At 38.1% G+C, this 23,084-nt stretch overlaps 1 protein-coding gene across 1 annotated transcript in view; it reads right to left on the reverse strand.

Moving 5' to 3' along the window:
- Ank2 (ankyrin 2) overlaps window positions 1–23,084 on the reverse strand; it is a 218,699-nt gene that overhangs the window by 119,789 nt on the left and 75,826 nt on the right. Inside the window, exons 5-8 of the mRNA XM_059266206.1 lie at window positions 14,101–14,199; window positions 10,376–10,561; window positions 6,218–6,316; window positions 4,673–4,771 (exon numbers count right to left, since the gene is read on the reverse strand). Of these exons, the coding sequence (XP_059122189.1) occupies window positions 4,673–4,771; window positions 6,218–6,316; window positions 10,376–10,561; window positions 14,101–14,199 (483 nt within the window). The remainder of the gene's footprint in view (window positions 1–4,672; window positions 4,772–6,217; window positions 6,317–10,375; window positions 10,562–14,100; window positions 14,200–23,084) is intronic.

Here is a 23,084-nt window from a genome sequence, read left to right on the forward strand (position 1 = left end):
TCAGATTGTTATTATAAAAATGCTGCATGTCCTAGCTCATGTTACATAACTGTGCCAAAATCCATTTCACCCTTTTAGCAATCTCATTTCTCAAATGTGAAGACCTTCATATTTCTCAGGAAAATAATGTTTCCTAAGTTGTTAGGAAGAGGAAATAAGATGATATTTCTAGTGATTTAGCAAGATGCCTAGCGTATCATACATGTATGACAGCTGGTAGCTGGCAGCACTCCACTAATTACCTCTTCTAATAAATAGAAAGGGGGGATTCCTTTTTCCTGATGTGTTTTGTTCAACATCCTTTAGCATTTCTGTGTACTTTTATTGTTGGCATTGAAATATGTGTTTTAATATTTTAAATATAGTCCTCCTATGGGGTAGCTCTATATTTAAATAATAAATAAGTTTTAAAACAGAAAAGAGTAATGACCTTAATAAAACCCAAATTAATAGTCTCATTTTAACTAGCTATAAAATTTATAGTTAAACATTAAAGAGGGGAGTTTCAGACATTAACAAAAGGCTCTGATTAAAATGTCTCAGAGTCTCATACTAAAGCCTGCCAATGATGAGGCTTCCAAGATGCCAAATGCCTTAATTGTTACCAAAACAGAAGTGATGGTAGAGAGGAACCAAGGCACAGATTCACTTTTTTAGTCAAACATAACCTCTATAAATTTTGCTTTTCTCCAGATAATGGAAACCTCAAACATGTGAAAAGGAATGAGCAGATGAGGGAGAATTTTAGACAGAATACACTATATTCTGATGACTTGTGGATATCTTGATTGCTAGAAGTAACTGAACATAAAGATAATTAAGATTTTGAAAATATGTGTATAGAAACCCTTTTATAATAATAGTCAAAAAATTAAGCATTTTCTATTTCAAATATGCTTTAAGAGGCCAGAAAGCAAAATCGATTCCATTATCTCCCATTATCTTAGTAATCAAGAATTTTAATTCCAGAATGGGCTTCTCAATCCCAGGTCACAAATCTTGAGTTCAGGCTTACCAGATACTTTGTACATGGTAAAAGGAGCATGACCCCTTTAGCTGTGGCCAGGGTATGAGAGTCTAACAATGCTGTAAACCAGTGCTGCTTAGACATGAGGAATGTTTAGCTCCTGAGTGGAAAGCTTACCAGCATGTATACCATCTGACATGGGCTGGATGAAGCTAGCCCACAAACAAACAAACAAACAAACAAACAAACCAGAGAGCTCACTTTTGCATCCCATGCCAACTCTGCCTACAGCAACATCATGTTAGCATCTCTCAGCAGATAATGAAGAGAATATTTATACCACAGAAGTCAGCAAAGGGAAAGCCTACAAACCAAGCCATTTCATTTTATCTTGTTTTTAAGGAATTCATTATCAAATATTCACCAGCACATACAGCATACAGTATCCCTTGGGTACCAGTGGTAAATCTTTCCTCCCACTCCGCCTTTGTGTGTGTGTGTGTGTGTGTGTGTGTGTGTGTGTGTCTGTGTGTCTGTGTGTGTCTCTGTGTGTGTGTGTGTGTGTGTGTGTATCCCTGACTCCCACATCTGCTCTCTCTTCCTCCCTCTCCACAGTACTGAGCATCAAGTGTGGACTCAGATATGCTGGGCAAGGGCTCTTTTAATGAGCAATGCCACCAGCCCATGACTTGCTCTGGGAAAATGGAGAGCTGATCTGGCTCATTCTATGTTGAGTGCCCTGAATTCACAGCACACGCAGGAACTCAGCAAACTGCTGAGGGGAAGACAGAGCAGGATGTCCACACTCCATACAGAACTAGAAAATCTACTCTTTGCATCTTAACCCTTGATTAAAACTCAATTTACTGTCTCTGTCCAAAAGCTACAGAGTACAAAATGTGGCCCCACATTCCCTCCCCACTGCTTCCGTTTGATAACTTTCCTAAGAACAATTAGTTAAAGGTAAGACAGGCAGACGAGTGCATATCTCTTTATTTCTGAGTACTTTGATTTTTGAAAACAGTGCTCTCAGTGCCGGGCTTTTTATTTGTATATGCAATACATGTGAACCCTGAAGACAAGAACATCTTTAAAGAACTCAAGAAGTACTATAATGGCAAATGAGAACGAAATCAATTGCTTGCTAATGAGCACCTACTCCAGAACAGCATTAACAAAAGCAGTGAATATCTGTAAGACACCGGCCAAGATTTTTAAAAATTATTGCACTAAAGTTTAAAAACAGGGTGAACTAGGGGGAGAATAATGACAGTAATTCAGGGAGCAGGAAGCAGGCAAAGCCTGAGCATCCTCAGATTCTCAGATTGCCCCGTTGCCTATCCATAGCACAGCAGGGGAAGGGCCATGGTTACAGGGCAAAGGTTGAAAGTAGGCAAAGCTGCTATGCAAGGATGGGACAGACAAAAAACTCCCAAACAACTCTGGACAGACAAACAACTCCCAAACTCCTACATGGTGTGATACTTCTACCCTGGAACAAATGTTTGAAGAGAAATGAGGTTTGGGGGGACTTTGTAAGCACCACTTTGGGAGTTAATGAAAAAAACAGAACTTGTAGTCTAGGACTGGTACAGAGTCTAAAAGCTAAACAATTTCTAGCTTCAAGATGGATGTGTGGGCTGGAGTTGACCCTTACTGTTTAGACTGTGAGAATATGAAGTCCTAGAATATAAAAATGTATAGAGAAAATGCATGTTCTATGTACCCTCTTCAATAGACATTGTTAATCTACCAGGGATTTTTTTTTTTTTATTTTATTTTTTGCTTGCTTGCTTGCTTGTATAGGTGAGCGGGGTTTTCTGTTTTTTTTTTTTAAAAGAGGTTTTTAAAACAGTTTTTAACTTAAAGCTTTTGTTGAGAATTTCTTAAATGCCTGCTATACTTCCACCCATCCCTTTCCCTACTTCAACTCCTTCTGTGACCGCTTCCTCAAACTCATGACCTCTTCTTCTTTATTATTGTTACACACACACACACACACACACACACACACACACACACACACACACACACTGCTGAATGCATGTGGAGTAGCTCATATGCACCTGTGTTGAGGGCTTACCTCTTGGGATTGGATAGGATCAGGGGCTTGTCTCCGGGGAAGACTGATTGTCGGCCCCTCTTTCAGCAGCAACTCATGGCATGTGGGTTTTCATCTACACGTAGGACCCTTCCAAATTTCCCCCATCTGTGTTGCCATGACAACTGAGATTGCTGATACACAGCTCTTGTTTACAAGACTATAGTTTCAGATTTCATGGGTGCAGCTTCCCTCTCATATGTAGAAGACTGTAGATCTGTTGTCAAATAGCTTGGGGGGGGGGGCTTCTTCTTCTGTTTGTTTTTGAGATAGGGTCTCTCTACATAGGCCAGGCTGGCCTCAGTCTCACTCTGTAGCCCAGGCTGACCTCAGAATTATAATCCCCTTACTCTCTTCTGTCTGTGAACTGGGCTTACATGTGTACATCATCATACTGGGATTATAGATGTACATCACTATGCCTGGTTCAATTTTGTGTTTCAAAAATACTTAACATTTTTGTAGCCAAAACTACTCCAGAAAGCTGATATTAAAATACTACACATATATATTTAAGCAAAAAATGCATATAATATCCACACTATTATAAAAATATGAGTAGCTAAGTAATTAATTGACTCCTTTTCCTTCCTTTCTTTTTCTTTTCTTTCTTCCTTTTTTTTGGAGGGGGGGAGATAATTTCATGCAGCTCAGGCTAGCCAATTGAAACTTCTGGTCTACCTGCCTATACCTTATGAATGTTGGTATTATAACTGTGCTACAGATGTGTACTACTACACTCAGTTAATGTGGTGCTGGTCATCTAACCCAGGGCTTCGTGCAAAGTAGGAATATACTAACTGAATTATATCTCCACTTTTTAAAAGAAAATAATACAGCTATGAGTATTAGCTGTACTAATTTCTTAAATGCCTGCTATACTTCCATCCATCCCTTTCATACAACCATATAAAGTTAGGGGTACTATTAGCAAAATTCCGAGGTCGGAAAAATGCCAACACCAGCTTAATGAATGACACAAATAGGATTTGAAATCTGGCAGCTTGCCTTCAGAATCAGTTTTTAACGTATTAGTTTATTCACTCTGTGAGCATCAAGATGTTAGGATGCCACTTTACTTCCAAATTTGAAGAGAATGAAGGGCTCCACTTCTACTGAGAGGAAGGTCTACCTTGCCAACAGTCTGCTCTTTCCGTCAGCATGGCAGTGAGTACAGCACAACTTCTTAAGAAAGTGACTAACGAGTTCAACAGTTAGAAGCCCAAGAACTGTCAACAAGCATGAAAGCCATTTATGAAAAAGTCACAGTTTTGCAGCTTAAATGTGCCAATCAGTTTGCCTTCTTGATCACCACCCAAAGGAGAGCTGTGGATGTCTAGTCTTTGATCTTGGTTCCCAGAACCTGAGCAAGAAAAACGACCACACTGAGGGGCTAGTAGTCTGTTGCTCTAGGCATTTATGAGCAAACATTAATTTCATTTTATTAGTTGAAATCCTTAAATGTTGTATAAGACTGAAATCAAACCCAAGGGCAATCTTCTTAAAACATACTGCTCATGTTTGCTGACTAGTGCTACAAGGTATGGGATGAGAGGCCCCAGGGCTTAAGAATGGCAGGGAATTCAAAGTCCAAAGATACTCACCCTAGTTTTGGCATCAATCTGGCCACCTCGATCCAGTAGGAGCTTCACCATGTTGGTATTTCCCCTTTTGGAAGCCACATGCAGGGGAGTAATTCCATTCTAGAGTGTGGAAAGCCAAACAGAGTAGGTTGGATATAGCAGGGTGTGAAGGCAAGACTTCCTAATAAAGACTACCAAGGGGTAATGACCCATGGTATCTACAGTTCAATAGTTTCAATCATAAGGAACAAAGAAGCCCATAAACCGTGGGATGTTAATTGTTAGAAAACGAAAAATGGAACAAAAATGCCTGTTAGTCAAGAACTACAACATACATGTGGAATGTAAAACAACTTAAGAGATAGAAGGAGGACATCTGTGTGGTAGAAGCAAAGCCTCAAATTCTAATATAGAGCCCAGTAAAATGTCAATCTATCATGTACTATAGAGTTTGAGATCTCAAAGTTTTATGTGTTTAAAAATGGAAAAAAATACACATATTATTATCAGTGGTGATTTTCTTTAAAAACTCCTTCAGAATAATTCACAGAGAAAAACAACTGGAAAATATTACAACATAGTTTCAGAACAAAGGATTTTTTTTCCCAAATAGGATTTCACTACATAGGCCAGACTAGTCCAGAACTTGCTATACAATGTAGGCTAGCCTTAAACTGGAAATCCTCCTGCCTGGGCCTCTAGATTCCTAGGATTACAGACATATGCTACCACACATGGCTTATACAGAAGACTTCCAAGGATTACAACAGTACACATAAAACTTAACTTTGTCTTATGAGATATCAGGTTTCATGGCATGGATATGTGTCTGAATTTGGTGTGTGTCATAATTTTCCAAGTATTTAAATATTGTATCAACTGAATCATGTTAAATACCATCCCCTATGTGAATTTTATACTATCATGCAAATGAATTTTTCTAACAGAAGCAGACTATTACATGCATAATTCCATGTGCTATCTTCCTGTGTATTTTAGGAAGACATCAGAGTAAATTTTCAATTCATTAAAACAACAGAGAAAAAAAAGATCTCACCCACTTGTGTGCCCACTTGTTAAGAAACACTCCCTTCAGAGTTTGTGCTTACTAATTTAACACTGTCATCTATGAACTGGAAGTTGATCATTCATGATTCTTTTTGCATTGTTTTATAATCTAACAGTTGAATGCCATGTCAAAATTAGCCTCCTCAACTACTGACACAGTCCTCATTTATTTTCATTTTATCTATGTTTGAGTGTTCTGCCCTCAGAGGACAAAAGAGGGCATTGGGTCCCCTGGAGCTGGAATTGAAGGCAGTAAGCAACTCAACAAGGGTAGAAGTCCAACTCGTGCCCTTGGGAAAAAAAATAAGCTCACCCCGAGCCATCTCTCCAGCTCCCAGAGTCTTGCTTTATTTATTGGGTTATGATGTCATCCTGTGATTAAGATAGTGAAAACTTCAGAATCTTTAGGATGGCAGAAGGGGGTTAAATATAAGGTCTTAATGGAAGCCATTAATGTTCATATTTACTTTCTTAAAATACATGTATTTTACCACATACCCTGGCCGTGAAGTCCACCGCAGCTCCTCGGTTTAGAAGAAGAGTTGCCACATTGACATTTCCATAGTGAGCAGCTATGTGCAAAGGGGTGAAGCCACTCTAGAGAAAGAGAGAAATAGAGGGTAGGGATGTACCTCACACTGAGGAAAGCGACCATTGATTAACTAGAAAACTTACAGGGTAACCACCTGCCAAGTACATGAGTGATGCAAATCATGTAACAAATGCTTTAATACAACTCTATAGCTTAGTGTTTTAAGAGAGAAATAAATACCCTATACTTGCAAATTAATTTTTAATTTATGAGGCTAGTTATCTATACAAAACTATGTTTCTTGAGTTTGTTTAGCTTATTAGAGAAAAACAGAATATGATGAAACCAAATACAGTTTCAAACACCGGATTAACAGTTACCAATGGATGTTTTAATCAAAGATTTAAAAAAAAAAAACACAGCGTTTTGGTTTTGATTTTTGTTTTCTATTCTCATGTGTGGGGGTAGAGGTGTGTATAGCTGTGCGTGCTGGAGGTGCACTAGGTCCACTTAGCACCCTCCTGCTTATTCTCTTAAGACACGGTCTCTCACAAAACCTGGAGTTAGCTGGCAACCAGTAAGCATGAGCAATCCTCTGTTTCCACCCTCTTAGCAGAATGGTTGCAGGCTTGCACATGGCCACACTCAGCTTTTTTATCTAGATTCTGGAAGCTGGAACTGGGGGTCCTTATGCTTGCACAGCGAGTGAGCTTACCCACGGAGCCACCTTCCCCATCCCTCGATTACATTTATAAAAGAGCGCTGGTTGGCATTTTATCTTCAGGACCGTGAACATTTCTCAGGAAAAATGTCTAGTTCATTCCACAGCATCCACACTGGTTTTCTATCCCTTTCACAACTGCTTAGACTGTGATTTACAGTGAAAACAAATTTAAAAAACAATATTAAACAACATTTTTTCCTATTGAATTGCCTTTTCCAGCTTCGATAGGAGGACTTTTGCCTTGTCTTATTGTGTGTTGTTTTTTCGTGTTTGGTTGTTGTCTCTTGGAGGCATGCTCTTTTCTGAAGGGAAACAGAGGGGGAGTGGGAACAGGAGAGAGAAGAGGTGGGGGAAAAATTGCGAGGAGTAGAGGGAGGGGAAGTTGTAGTCAGGATGTATTGTATGAGAGAAGAATCTATTTTCAATAAAAAAAATGCTTGGTATCAATATGAATATGAAATAAAGAAAATGGTTAAATTGAATCTAATTTCAAATATGAATTAAATATAATTTTATCCCTAAAATAAGATATAGTTAAAATAACCACATTAATGAATGGATATGGGTATCAGAGAAATATTTTATTTCCCAAATGCTTCAAAAACAAAGTCTGAGAATCAAATGAAGAAATGATTTCTTTTTCTGATTTAGATGTAGTCAGATATTTTTGTTATTCTTCACAATAGATGCATATTAGCTCTTTTCTTATTGAAGTGCTAAAGAGCTGGTAATATTCCTTACTCTATAGTTTTCATAACTTAATAAAAAATACGGGGAAACAAACAGCATTCATTGGCTAACACCCCCACAGTTTGCAGGTTATTTCCTATTCTCTTTTACTTGAAAATGGATTTTAATATGGAATCTATTGCTTTAAGAAATATTCTACAAGCCACAATCAGTTTTATTGACTTTATGTATAGAATTTGGTGATATTATTTTCAAAATACTAAGATAAACAGTTAGATGGCTTAGGTAACTGAAGGTTGGTGATATATTAAGCAACATTAATTGCAAATAATTTTTAACTGTAGTGAAGCAAGATATGAAAATAAGAGTAGTAACTGTGAGTTCAGTTTCCACAATGTGTTCAAGATTATTTTACTCTGCATGTAGGTGATATATTCACACCAAAACTAAGGCATGAATTATACAACCCATAATTATTTTACAAAATGTTAAATTTTTCTATTTTCATCTTTATCTCCTGTCACCCAGACATAGTCCAAATGTATGCCTATTATTATTTTAACAGTTTTCTCAGAAATTGAAACATTTCCACCTGCACAGGAGCTCCTTAAGAGCAGGAAGGTAAACAACTCAAAAGAGCTTCAGGAAGTCCCTGAATCTGACTTGATCCACTAGGCCCCTCCCTGCCAGAGTTAGCAATAAAAGCTGAGATTTCTCTCAGACCAGACGAGCTGTCTGGAAGAAGCAAACACCAGATGAGCTCACTGGAGGAATTGTAGACCAGAGTCACTTGGAAAAGACACTCTCCAATCTATTGATCTGCCTGCAAGCTGTTCAGTGTTTCCCAGTCTCTCAGGTTTTGTGAGCTGTCACCCATGTTGGGGCGGGCTCTGGTGATGCAGCTGTATTTGAGTCATTTCTGTTCCTGTAAGTGACCCCTCACTCATATTCTTGTAAGCAACCCCAGTAAGACTCATTGGTTCACCAAGCTGGACTTTGGTGTTGTCTGTATTTTGGTTTGTTGTAGGCTACTTGTCTGGAGTGAGTAGACATGTGTGCTGTGTCTTCCCAGGAAAAGTTTTGTTACACAAACAACTACTCAAGTCACAATTTAATTTCAAAAAATTATATTGATTGCTGGAAAATGATTTCCCAATTATTCAAGTCTAATAACATTTTTAATTAATTAATTAATTAATTAATTAATTAATGCTTTCTTATTGGCCTTAATGATCATAATATAATAGTTTCAGGCTATTATATTGCACAACTCGCTGCTGGTTTACACCCTCACAATGTATAAAAATTATTCACAAGGAGTACCCAAGAAATTAAAGTTATTAAAATTAGTAATTAAAATCAATTTCCATAATTCCAGTTCTGAAGAATTTTACTAAGAAGTTGAATTGAAGGTCCCTCACCCTCAGTATCATGCACAAAAAAGAGAATAAACAAAAAAAGCAGTACAAATAAGTCAAGTAAATTGCATCGCAGTAGATGAATGTGTTAATAAAGTGTTGAAAAATATGACATTTTCTATGAATGCCCAACGATCTAAAACTTCTCCAAGTTCCCAGCTCAATGATGAAGAAACAAAACAGAAGTCAGCCTTCGTAAACAGTCACTTGCTTTTGAGTGCAGATTAATTTTATAGCATATTTTCAATAATGTTTATGTTGTGACAAAGGAGAGAAAACAGGCACTATGGGCTTCTGAACTTAATGTTCTTATTTATAATGACCTATTTTATATGTGGAAAACTATTTAATGGCAAGTATTTTAAGACTTACAGGAAAAAAGCAATTGCTTTGCTCATGATGTGCAGAGCCATTATTGATTATAAACAATGTGGTAAAGAAAAAAATGCAGAAAAAGAGCTTCTGCTATTAAATAACAGAGAATCCTCCTGCACTTTTATTTCCCTAAATTCTAATCTGTACATTCTCATTAAGAGGAAAAATTCGTATCTCTTTGCAAAAGTTTCAGAGTAAGGCTCACTCACTAAAATGCAAGCAATGGTAGTGTTTTATTTCATGCTGGACTCACAGACTATTTAAATAGTTGGTTTAATAATGTGTGTTGTATCAAATAAATATTGCATCAAATATATTTGAATTATCAATCTTTCTTAATTCAGGATTTTCCCCTAAACAGTTTCCCACTAATAGAACTTTGATCATTAGTATGAATTAGTGAGCATTTATTCTATCTGGATAAAAACTAAAAATAAATCAAAACAAGGTAAATGTTGGTATAATGGCAATACTGTACCTCAGTTGTCCTATTCACCATCATCTGAAGCAGTGTTTTGTGGGAAAAAGAGGGAAGATGTTACACAATGCAAAATTCAAGAAACAGTAGATCTGCTCTCTGCAACTGAGTATCCTTTTCCAACAAGACAGTAAGAAAAGCCAACTCCATTACACAATAGTCATTCCTTCTGACTCTCTCTATAATTAATGGTGTAAACAGAACGTCCAACTAAATGTCTCCAAGGTGGAAACTGGTCTTCTAAAGAAAAATCTTTTGGCCTTAATTTGTGTTACTGTCTGCCAACAGCTAGTCCCCTTCCATCTGAAATACCCATGGAAATGATGTATATGTTTTCCTGACCAGAGTGCTGCATTATCAGTAGAGAGTGGTCCTTTTCATCCCCCAGGAGGATGCTGGCAGTTAGAGGGGACCTCTCCACAGACGCATCAGCTCTTACCTTGGATTGTACATCAGCGTTGTGGTCGTTCTGAAGCAAGAGGGCAGCAGACTTGGTGTCATCTTTCCGAGCCGCAATGTGCAGAGCTGGCAGCCTCACCTTCCCTTTGGTGTCATTCTCCAAGAGGATGGCCACCGCCTGGTTGTGTCCCTGCTGAAGTGCCACAGCGAGAGGAGTAAAGCCATCCTAGAATATAATTTACAGGAATGAGGGAGACTGGCAACCAGGACAGGAAAATCACTGTGAGGAGCAGAAGCAGAATGGATTCTGCACTCGCCCTACAGTGCAACGCCTTCATCAGATTGCTTTCTTGATTTCCATTCTGTATCTTGACAAAGCCTGCTGATGATGGGATGTGGCCAGTTTACAGGAGTAGGCCAAATGTGTGTTTAGGAAAAGGAAAATAAAAATTAGAACAAACACTTAGCTATGCCTTCTAATGTAAAGGAAAAAGAATGGAACCCAAATCTAACTGGAAGTGAAAAATACGACGATCTCTAGAGGAAAATGAGTGTCCATCAACAATGCAAGATGGATGAGTGTCTCTACATTGTCTCCTGGAAGGAAGGTGATAATGGCTGTGGATAGAGTAATTGATATCATTTGTATTAGGATGTTGGAGCTTTAATGTGACCTAAAGCTGTTTGGTAGATTAGACTAGTTATTAATTTTGCAACTACTTGCATTTTAGATTGCTAAGATAATTTCAGTATAAAGTTGTACATACTAGATAACATTTCAAACCCAACCTCTCAATTGTCAACTGAGAGAGAGAGAGAGAGAGAGAGAGAGATCAACAAACAACAGAGCAGACAATGCAAACTTAGAAAGGTCTCCAGAATGAGGTAGAAAGCCATGCTACAAAATTTAGAAAGTCATCTTTGCATCATCAGAAGCCAGTATTTAGGTCCTGGAAAGACGGCAAGTGTATCCCTCCTTAATTTCCTGAAGTTTCCAAGCAAATCTTAGACGTCTTATTTATACAGCAGGAACAAGGGTGGTAGGTTGTACAGCTGAAAATGCCATTCCAGGATTAGGAGTAATTCACCCAATTCTAACTACTCAATTTGTTTTCAATATTAATTCTTTAAGTGATGACTGTGGGTTTTTTGAGGGAAAATATTTTCTCATGTATCATACTATATATGCAGCATGAACTGTGCATGCAGCATGACTATGCTTATTGTTTATTTTTTTAATAAGCTTCCATTTTAAATACAGCATACTACTTCACAGAGTGGAGGAGCAGAGTGTAGCATCTTAAGGTAGAGAAGAGCAAGCAGCTGCTGTATATAGGTGTGTCAGGAACAGGGTACTTTGTGAATGAAGGATACTCCCATCATCATGTGCATATTTGGATTTATTTCCCCTCGCACTCTGCAGCAGTCTGTATTAATGGCATATGGACTTTGTTTTCATTCTCTTTCCTTAGAGACACAGCCTACAGAATGGAACCCCAGTAAAATGATTGTAGCCTTAAATTTTGGCAGAATTCAGGAGGAAGGAAAGGAAAGGAGAGCTATAAAAATGGTGCTGGCCAGACAGGCAACTCCCTTCGGAGGACTAAAAGCTAGATTCCAAACATACAGAATTCATTCTGATCTGTATTTCAAGGAAGAAGGCTAAAAATGTGTAACAATTTGCTCAAATACCTCAATGAACACTGTGAAAAAGAAAAAAAAAAACAGCTAAGTTGAGCAGTTTCGATTTCATCATTTATTTATTAATCCTATATATGAGAAATTTTAGAACTAAGAATCTCTTCATGTGCATGCATTTCACTACCATGTGGAAGGATTGTGTGATTATCTAATTTTTTTAAGTCGCTATAGTGCTTGGTTGGTAATCGACTTTTACACATTGTTGTTGCTTGTGAGCCCAGAAGTGCTCCTCATCCGTATCACACACAAATAGAAATGAAACCAAAGAAGATATTTCATGATAGAGCATGGGAGCATCAGTTAGTCATCCCTGTAACAATATTATTTGTTACAGAACGATACAGTTAAAAGGAAGTGTGCAAAGGTTTGTCCCTGTGAACCTTGGTAACTATTGGATAGGTGGTGGGTTCAGTATATTAAGTTTATAAATTTCCAATCATTATAAGAAAGTGGCTTTAGTTATTCAATGATATCTTTTTAATAAAATATAAGACAAACTCATGGCCAGGCTAGGCTTCAACACCACCCCACTTTGTTTCTTTTGAAAGCATTGTATTTGGTTAGATAATAGAGTTCAGCAGGTCACTGGATAGCATGCCTCTGCTGATGCAGTGATCACTGAGGGCTATTTTTAGAGTCACACTGCAGTACTGTGATAACCAACTAGACCAAAGGAGTTGCCAATCTGCTGAGAACATCATGAACTGAGTTCAGTGAAAACCCACATTAGACACTCTAAGTCTCCTAGATGGGTGAGAGAATTCTAATGTGAAGGTTTCCTATGACTAAGGATTCAGCCTTCAAGGAAAAGGAAAACAGATGGGTTCCCTTATGTCGGGACGTTTCTTTGAGAAACAGGCTCTTTGTTATCTGAGCATTGCCTTGAGATATTCACAGTCTACTCACAGACAAATTCAGTGTCTTGAGGAACAAAAAGACCCCAGGTTATTTTAAAAAACAAAAACACCAACTTTTTTTTTAATCTATGCTGCAAGTACAAAAATTTTGTCTGTTACTGAATGCAGAACAAAGAAGCATGTCATAATGGGCAGTTGTATTTTCTAGTTATAGTCAAGGCATATATGATATAACTTACTTATACATAACTTACTTAACATTGATAGTGACTGCCTCTATAAAGAGAATAAGCTGTCAGAAAGTAATGGCGAGTGGTTCCATAAAAAGTTAGTTTCCCTCCCAAAGAATTATAAGTAGCCTTAATACATTTCAGTGACCTTTCCATCCAGCACAGCATGGAAGGAAGTTTGTGTTCACTTTGCCTAAAGATTTAATTGTCAGAAAGGAAACTCTATTGGGCATTAAGAAATATTAAGATGGCTTCTAGGTACCAGCCATGTTTTGCTGTGGGCCAAGAGATGGGAAATAGACAGGCATTTCTGCTTCTGAAGAATGTGTGCATGGGATGGGAAGGGGGGGGGGGTTGATGACCTGAGTCCCTTTCCTCTAACCCCTATGTCCCAAAGTGCTGAATCCTCTGAAACTGACTTAATGTCAAATGTTCTTGACATTAGTTGCCAGGATCACAGCCTCACACCTGTGTCATAAATAACATTGTTATGATAAAGTCCTTAGAAAAATCACACTAACACAATAGCAATAAATTATTTTTGATGGTCAGAAATTGTTCCTTCAAGAAATTGCTTTGGATCTTAAGATAAAATATGGACCTAAAAGCAACAAAAATAACTTACTGTAATCTAATTTTAGAATGCTGTAAATCCCAAAAGCAAGTCAGGACACATTGACAGAAGTATGATTTCATGATGTGCATTCCTATAATCCCAGGAGAATTGCGACAAATTCAAGGCTGACATGGGTTCCAACAACAACAAAAAAGCCAAGCTTAATGATGATGGAAATCAGAATGCATAATCATGAATCTACAATGAAGGTATAAACTCATAGTGACCAGCCCAAGTCACTCACTGGCCATTACAATGGATTATAATAGTAATATGAACATTCCCAGCATGCTTTAGACAAAGAAGTAGAGATCCTTTGCAATTGGACCTTAAAATAAAAGAACCAGAGACCAAGACTTACCTCTGTAGCAGTGCTCTGATTAGCTCCATTTTCTAGCAAATATTTAACAACATCAATATGATTCTCCTGGGCAGCCATATACAAAGGAGTGAAGCCATTCTGAGGACAGACAACAAAAACAGAAATCTCAATCACTTGTAAAGTTACACCAATAATGAGAGAATTCACACACTCCATGAAATAATGCCTATGTAATCTTCTGTATTTATCAATTCATAAGTGAAGTAAACAATATGAAATATTCAAACTGCTTAAGATATTTAAAACATGAACTCTATAGAATACATTTCTATAACAGATTCTCATTAAACATACATAACAGTATCTATGTAATATCTTCTGTATTTATCAATCCACAAACCATTTAAACAGACTACCCTTGTCGTGAATATACATACATACTTAGCATTCTTGGTGCTACCAGTTATTATTCATAACAGATCAGGCTAGAAGATGAGAAAGTCTATATTCTGATTACAGTAGCTTTGCTAATAACGAAATTTATATATTATTTTTAAAGCCGCTCTGAAATTTTATCATTCATTTGCTCATTTACTCACAGTAGTGCAGTCCCCAGTAGTTGGACCAGCCCTAGGATAAAGGGACAAACAGGACAAGCACATGTGCCCTCATGGAGTACATACCATAATAACATTCATTATTATGTACTTATAGAAAAATCAACAGAAATGTTACACTGTGAGTTTTAAATTAAGTTTAATTGTCACATTTCTTTTTCATTTCTGTATGCTTAAGAATATACTAACTTTGCTGAGGGATAAAAAACACATTGTTTTAAAAAGCTTGACTCGTAAGTTCTCAAAACAATTGAGTAATTCTTATGTCAGTATATTAAATGTAGATGTTTACACTCCCCCTATATTAATGAGAATGAGCAAAAGTGAGATGAACACTTAGAGATTATTAACCACTCCCAGAAGGAAGCAAAAATAGGTTTTAAACTACTTTGTTGAAATGAAATTCTTTTGCATGCAGTGTAAAAGTGGAAACATTAGTCAAAGTGACCAATAACCAGCAAAATATAAATACATGTTATTCAAGTACAATAAGTAAAGAAATTAAACTTTTGTTTATAAAATGAAAAATACAGAGTCCAAATGGTGAAAGTAATTTTGAATCTAAAATAGAAATCATCTAAGAAGAGTAAATTAACAATAGTGTTATGATTTGTGAATAACTCCTGCTAGCTGAAGAGTGTATTTTCAAAGCCTTATCAAGCAGGTGAAATGTGGTGTATTTTAAGAACACTGAAGAGGTGGCGGAAGGATGGAATTAGAGATTCGAAGGAAGGGAAAGCCAAGGAAGACTGTTCAAAACAACGAGTGGGTGTGGAATGAGGATCTTTGGAGACAAGGAAGAGGTAGGGATGCAGTAAGAGAAAAAGAACGTGAACAGAGCACAGCCATTGCTAACGGTTTGCCTCTGACAGAATTCTCTAGGTAGATTGAGAGAAAAAGAAACAGGAAGAGGTCATGAGTTCCTCAGGGAAAGATATACCATGCTTAGACCTTTGCCAGTAAGAGACTCAACCCTGGGTCTTGAACTGTAAAGGAACTTTTTCTTGCTGAACCATTTGAACTGTTCAAACTATCTAAGATTGATAAATATTAACTCAACAATTTAATTCTATGACATATAAATTCTCAGTATATATAGGACCTACAGAAAACAGTATCTGTGTAGTATCTTCTGTGTTTATCAGTTCATAGACCATTTCAACAGACCACCATTGTCTTGAGTATATATAATATACAGGACACTCTTAGTGCTTCAGATTCCTATCTCTAACACATTAGGCTATGAGGGACTATACACCTGACTGAAAATGAAAAGGTTCAGCAGAACCAGGAGTCCCATGTCTCCTTGGTATCCAGACTTGGTGCAGTTGACCTGACCAGCAGACTCTACCTAGTGTTCCCAAGCATGGTCCCCTTGCTCAAACTCCTCTAATGTCTGTTGTGGAATATTCCTTTACACTGTGTGAAGGTGTGCTGTTGTGACTGGTTTCATAATGAGCTGAATGGCCATTAGATAAGCAGGAAAACATATAGGCAGAACTTCCGGTCAGAGGGAATTCTGGGAAGAAGAAAGGCAGAGTTACCAGCGAGACACAGAATAACCAGGATGGGCATAATGGAGATGAGATAACAAGCACATGGAAGAACATAGATTAAAATTTATGGGTTAATTTAAGTTACAAGTGCTAGTTAGAAATACGCCTAAGCTAAGGCCAAGCTTTTGTAGTTAATATAAAAGTCTCTATGTCATTTTTTAGTGAGCTGGCAGCCCAAAGAAAAGCCCAACTACAGTTGTCCTCTCAGACATCCTTTGGCCAGCACAGTGATGGCCTTACATATATCTATATCTGTCCATATTATTTATTTCTAGCTGACCAAATATATGATAAGATAACTTGAGGGATTTGAAAGGGTTTGTTATGGTTCAGGGTTTTGGGGGAATTTCTGCCCACCATGATGGGAAAGACATGGAAACAGAGGCAGTCATGTCCACGACAGTGGGAGCATGAGGTATTGGGCATTGGCATGTCTTTGGACCAGGAAGGAGAGAGAAAGCTGTTCTGGAGCCAGAGGCAGGGATAACTTCAAAGACCTGCCACTAGCAACCTATTTCTTTCACACAGGTACTTCCTAAAGACTCTATATAAAATAGTGTCCCAACAGAGCACCAAGTATTCAAATGGCGAGCCTTTCGGGAACACTGAAAGCATGACATCATCCTAATCATTAGACTCTGTAAATTCTACCTTGTACGGCAAAAAGAACTTTGTAGATGTGATTATGTATAGGTATTGGGAAGCAGAGATGGTGATTCTGTGGGCTTAATATAACTATGAGGACCTTTCTAAGACTTGTAAGGCAGAGGCCAGAGACGAAACAGGAGGGTCAACTCCATCTGCTGGCTGTAATGATAGAGGGAGGGACCATGATCCAAGCAATACACCTTTAGAGGATGAAACTAGTCAAGAAATGATTGTCACCAAAAGCTTCCAGAAGAAAACAGCCTTGTCAACACCACAGATTATTAATTTGCAAAACTAGGGGAGAATAATTTCCTGTTGTTATTAGCCACTGATTTTGCTCATTGTGTCTGTTAATTTGTTAAAACTACAACAAGAATCAATGTCTTGGCTTGGGGTTGTAGGAGACCAGAACAGACACTGGCCTTTGGTCAGACTTTGCAGCATCTGCAATAATATATGTTAAAGATGGAGAACTGTAGCCATGATGCTTCCATGGTTATAAGATAGAGAACTGGAGCCATGTTGCTTCCATGATTATGAGATGGAAAACTGGAGCCATGGTACTTCCACGGTTGTGAGATGGAGAACTGGAGTCATGGTACTACACTGCCATGGTTATGATGTGGAGAACTAGCACCATGATGCCAGCATGGTTAAGAAACATCCCACTTGGGAATAAGGACTACTCCTCCAAGGAATTAGGAGAGAGCAAGGCAGTATACTGACACCATTGTAAACTGTATAGGAAACTGTTCATCTTCACTCAAATATTGCTTAACACAGTATTCCTGGTCTCCTCATGCATACATGAAAGTGCTATTAAATATATCGTGCTCCTATGGTTCTCTAAAGGGGTTTAAGCGGAAATAGTTATGAAGGCATATATAACTTCTCATTGCTAATATAAAAAGTTCTTGGCTTATCCTAGGTACAAGCAAGGAGAGTAGCAGGCAGTAGTTCTGGAATAATGGATTCTTACCCCTAGAGTACAAATGTTTTCAATCCATATTATTTTCTAATCATTGTTCAGAGTTCTCAGATTAGTTATAACTCTTTTTCAGACCCAGAAGTCATGCTGAACTTTGGAGAATTCAACATCAAATAGGACTCTCATCTATAAGCTTTACTTTATGCTATAAAAATGCCTCACCACACAGGGATGGGTGGATAGTTCAATGGGTAAAGTGATTGCTGTGTGAGCCTGAGGATCTAAGTTCAAACCTCCAGCAGTGATATAAATTTGGGGTCCACCTCTGCACCTCTGCTTACCTAAATACTATGAATAGCACCTCTGTCTATAGGAAAATACCAATCATTTGTCATTCATTTATATTTATTTAACAAAAAGAAAAAATATGTTTGGTAGCTATTTACTACTTGGCATTGTACTCAGATAGTGACTCAGAAACAAACACAAAACCTCTTTGCCACATCCAGCACAGACAGGCTGGTCCTGGAAAACAGACTGAGGTAGAGAGGGACTGAAAAACAGATAGACGCATAGACACACTTACAGAAGAGCTGCGATCAGCTGGTTCATGCTTGCTCTGATGGCGCAGCACCAACTACACAAACAACCCACAACCTCAGTGGATTTATGATGTATAGTCAACATCCACACAGAGACCAGGGAAAGACTTTGCCGGCCCAAGGAAGGCTTTACCAACTCCCATGGGTCTGAGTCACTGTACCGGCCCTTGATAATAATACACATTCACTAGAACTTTATCCACTCCTTCACACCAGCACTCAAGGCTTCCTCTGCTCTCCACACTTCTCTCCATGAGAACACCCAGTCCAAAGCTGAGATAACCAAGCTTAAACTACTATAGACAGACTGAGGGACATATTTATCTATCTAACTACTCTACTTTTTTTTATTACATGTTATATAAGGAGAACACAGATGAAGGACACGGAACTCAACTGTGTGAGGAAATTTTGCCGGCAGGATGTCACTGAAGTGACTCAGTGTAAAGAGTAGGGGAACCACGGAAGTGCAGAAGCAGAAAAAGCTTTTTAGATGGAGATGAAAAAATAAAGGACAAATGGGTCTTATGCATCCACCACTCATGCCAGATGGTGAGGGGATTGGGTTCGGCAGGACTTAGCCCTACTGCCTCATTAAGGACCCGGCACTTTGTTTTAAATGGCTTGAGAGTCACTCGGGTTTTTTAAATAGGGATTTGGCATGAATGCATGAATATATCTGCATTTTAGGAGATTATGATGCCAAGAATAGAGAGGAAAAAACGGAAAACACTCTGACTAGAGTTACTGAGAATGAAAGGAAGGTTTTTGTAATAATCTTGATGAGAGTTGAAAAGGGAAAATACTGAGATAATTTTGGTTCATTCAAAGGTAAGCCAGGATTCAGATATTTATACTACACTCTGTGGACTAGAAGGAGTACAAGTGGTTCAATCCATATATTTATTAACCAGTGTTGAATAGTTCTCAGTTATAACTCTGTTTCCAGATCCAGAAATCATGCTAAACTTTGGAGACACCAAATATCAAGTAGGACTTACATCAATAATTTTTATTTTATGCTTATAAAAAATGCCTTGTACAGGGCAGTGGTGGTGCATGCCTTTAATCCCAGTGCTCAGGAGGCAGAGGGAGTGGATCTCTGTGAATTTGAGGCCCGCCTGGTCTACAGAGCGAGATCCAGGACAAGCACCAAAAACTACACAGAGAAACCCTGTCTCAAAAAAAAAAAAAAAAAAAAAAAAAAGGCCTAGCACAGGAGTGAGCAAACAGCTCGATGGGTAAAATGCTTGCTGTGTAAGCATAAGGACACGAGTTCAGATCCCCATCAGTGAAATAAAAGGGGGTTCACCTGTGTGCCCTGGGGGTGTCCAGACAGACAGATCTCTAGACCCCACAAGCCAGCCAGCTTAGCCAATTGGGGAGTTCTGAGTTCAGTGAGAGACCCTGTCTCAAATATGATGATGATGATGATGATGAAGATGATGAAGATGATGATGATAATGATGTGGAGCACAATAGATGAAGACACCCAACGTCCACCTCTGGCCTCCACATGAAAATACTCCCACACACAATGCTTAGCCCACAGCAGGTGTTCAGTTAATATGCCTTAAATAGCTGGATGAATAAAATTAACAATCCAAATTTCTTTTTACAGCTGTTATTTTTAATTGATGTCTAAATTATTATCAAACACGTAAGTCTGGTCCCTTCTTTTTAAATGCAGAATGTCTTAATGGTTTGCTCTTAAGGCATTGATTGTGGAGGGTTTGATGATGGATGGCTTCTAAGTCTAGTACTTAAAAGTTGTTGCTTTCCAGCCTTGCACCCTCTTTTAGGTCACCTTCTTTAGGGAGAATGAGTCTTTGACATGATATCATTCAAGCAGCCACATGAGACCCACAAGAGAAGGAACTGAGATTTCCCAACAGGGCTATCTTGCTAACCATTTGAAATGTACCCAGAGAATATGTGCCTCAGCCAAGAAATGCCTTCAGTGATTGTAGCTCTGGGGATCCTCACTATGACCTCACAAGGGACTCTGAAGTACAACCACCCAAACTAAGACCCTGATCAGAAACTGAGATGATAATGCATGTGTGTTGTTTGATGTTACTAAGTTTGGTCAGAAAACTATTTTAGTAGCAACAGTTAATAAGCACAATGCCCAGTGAGAGATGTCCTACACACTCAGCCTGTGTCTGTCTTACCAGTTATATCTCTTGCCATTCTTAATTCATAGTCCTTCTTTTCTCTTCAGGAAAGAAATTATCTTAAACAGGTGACTTCAAATATTTTAGACATATAACCCTTTAAATGCTAAAAATAAAAATCTAAACACACTGCTCTTCTTGAGGTCAAATGAGATATAATTGGCCCTCAATGTCCACCAATCCCCTAACTATTAGGACAATGGTATTTAACTGTGCTGGATTCCAAAATGGCACATGAAGGATGCTTCCTGGAGAACCCTGGGATCTGGGTTAGCTATGAGTGAAAGCACTATGACCCAACAGCCACTGCACCCTGTAACCATATACAGAGTACTTTGAAGTCAGAAAAGATTAGACCTCTGCATTGATAAGAAAGAATATATGGAACAGATAGCTAGTGTAGTTGTCTAGGTCAAACCACACATAGTATGAAGCAGTATTAAAAATAAAACTATAGCTTTCCATACTCATAATGTCTTAAATTCCAATGTGTTCTTTGGATTTACTCTCTATTCTTACAGGAAGATTCAGTGAACAAATCTTATAACCATCTGTAATAATAAAAAGTGGGAATATTTACACATAGTCTAGAGTCAGTAAAAGTCAAAACTTCCTTCTGAAGAAGTCATCTGTCTTTTGTAAGCAGGTGAACATCAAGATTGAGAGTTAGGTTTTACCTTTTGCACAGAGCAGAATTCTTTAGCAGCCTGATAGTCTACCAGCTGACACACATTAGGACTAGTTGGTAGTTACTACCTTGGTCATCATTTTAGTGCCTTATATAGTCCTCTTCTATTGAAGTAGATTATAAGATGAGGTAGGAAAGAATCCTAAAATTATCAGCAAGCTTGAAGGTCAGGATGATTCAAATCCTGTCCCTAAATACACCATGAACGCCCAGCTGTGAAGGATGCAGGAAACCAATCTGGACTAATTGTAATCATGAAACATAAAGCAGATTTGTGGTATTCTCGGGGTCTGCTTAGGGAACAAGAAGGAAAAATAGGATTGTGAATTATTTAAGTTAATTAGTTAAACAGTAGCTTAACTGCTCTCCTCATTTTGTAGATTCAAAAGACTTTCAGATGACTGGAGCCAATCAACTCAGAACATTCTCTAGGATACAGTGGCTTCAAGTTTGCATAACACATTGAGCTCCTTCCCTCAACCAAATCCAGGGTTCTTTTTTTTAAGAGTCTGTATGAGTATTCAGAGACGGGTAATTCCTAGGGGGGGGGCATTCACCAACCTAAGACAGAGAGCCTGTGTGGCCTGGGCAGGCATCTCCATGCCGGGTAAGGTGACCTACTGACGTCCATGCAACCTAAGTCAGAAGCTCATTTTCTAGTAAAAGGGGGACCTGTAGGTCCCTGGCCCCCTTTTTGGGTAACTGTTGCCTTGCTTGCTGACCTTGACCTTGATATCCTCCCTATGCTAATTCCCTGCCAGGTTCCACCCTCCTGAATGCTTAAGGGAAGTTCCTTGTCTGTGTATCCTGCATAATGGGCCTTAACAGTTTAGATGCAAGATTGTAAAACATTGGTAGCGAACTTCTGCCCTCTGGGGTTCTCCCATTGTGCAATAAGCCTGTATTTAAAACCTCCTCCCTCCTTCAATAAACGGCATTCGGCAAAAAATAAAAAATAAATAAAAATAAAAATAAAAAAGTAAAATAAAATAAAAAAAGAAAATTGGAACAGAGAGCCAGACATTGTCTCTTCTTATAAACTGTAGACAACAAAAGTGTAGCCATCATCATAGGTCTGGAGTGAAATTGTCTAGAATAAATCAGATGTTACAGGAATCACAGGAGTGACAGAGAAAGATTCTGAGCCTTTGGTTATGGCTAAATCATTCAACAGTGGAGCTATCCTAAAGCTCATTGACCTATCTGAACTTTATATCAAGAAGGCCAAGAGTTTTTCTTTTTTATTCAAGAACAAGATAATCTATTTTCTTATTTGCAATTGGAAACATCCTAATTAATATGACATCTGAACAAAAATGCAGTTTTCAGTATCACCATTAGTTAAAAATAAAGCACCCTTGGCTGGAGACCTGGCTCAGCAATTAAGAGCACTTGTTGCCATTCAAAAGGACCTAGGTTCCATTCCTAGCACTGACATGGTGGCTCACAGCCATCTGTAACCTCCAGTTCCAGGGGCCCCAATACTCTCTTCTAGACTCTGAAGGCACCAAACATACACATAGTGCATAGACATACATACATACATACAGCAAAATACCCATACACATAAAATGAAAATAAATTAAGCTTTATTTTTTTAAAAAAAAAAAGTAAAATAAAGCACTTTATTCAGGAAATTTGAAGAGCACATAAAGTGCAATAAATCAGCTGGTGCAAGCCATGAAATAGTATTATTATTTCTTTTAGATTTGAGATTAAAATATAATTACATCATTTTCCCCTTTCCTTTCCACTCTCCAAACTATCCCATACACTCCTCCTCCTTATTCCCATTCAAATTCATAGC

The sequence above is a fragment of the Peromyscus eremicus genome, chromosome 6 (assembly GCF_949786415.1).
Source record: "Peromyscus eremicus chromosome 6, PerEre_H2_v1, whole genome shotgun sequence".
Classification (NCBI taxonomy): domain Eukaryota; kingdom Metazoa; phylum Chordata; class Mammalia; order Rodentia; family Cricetidae; genus Peromyscus; species Peromyscus eremicus.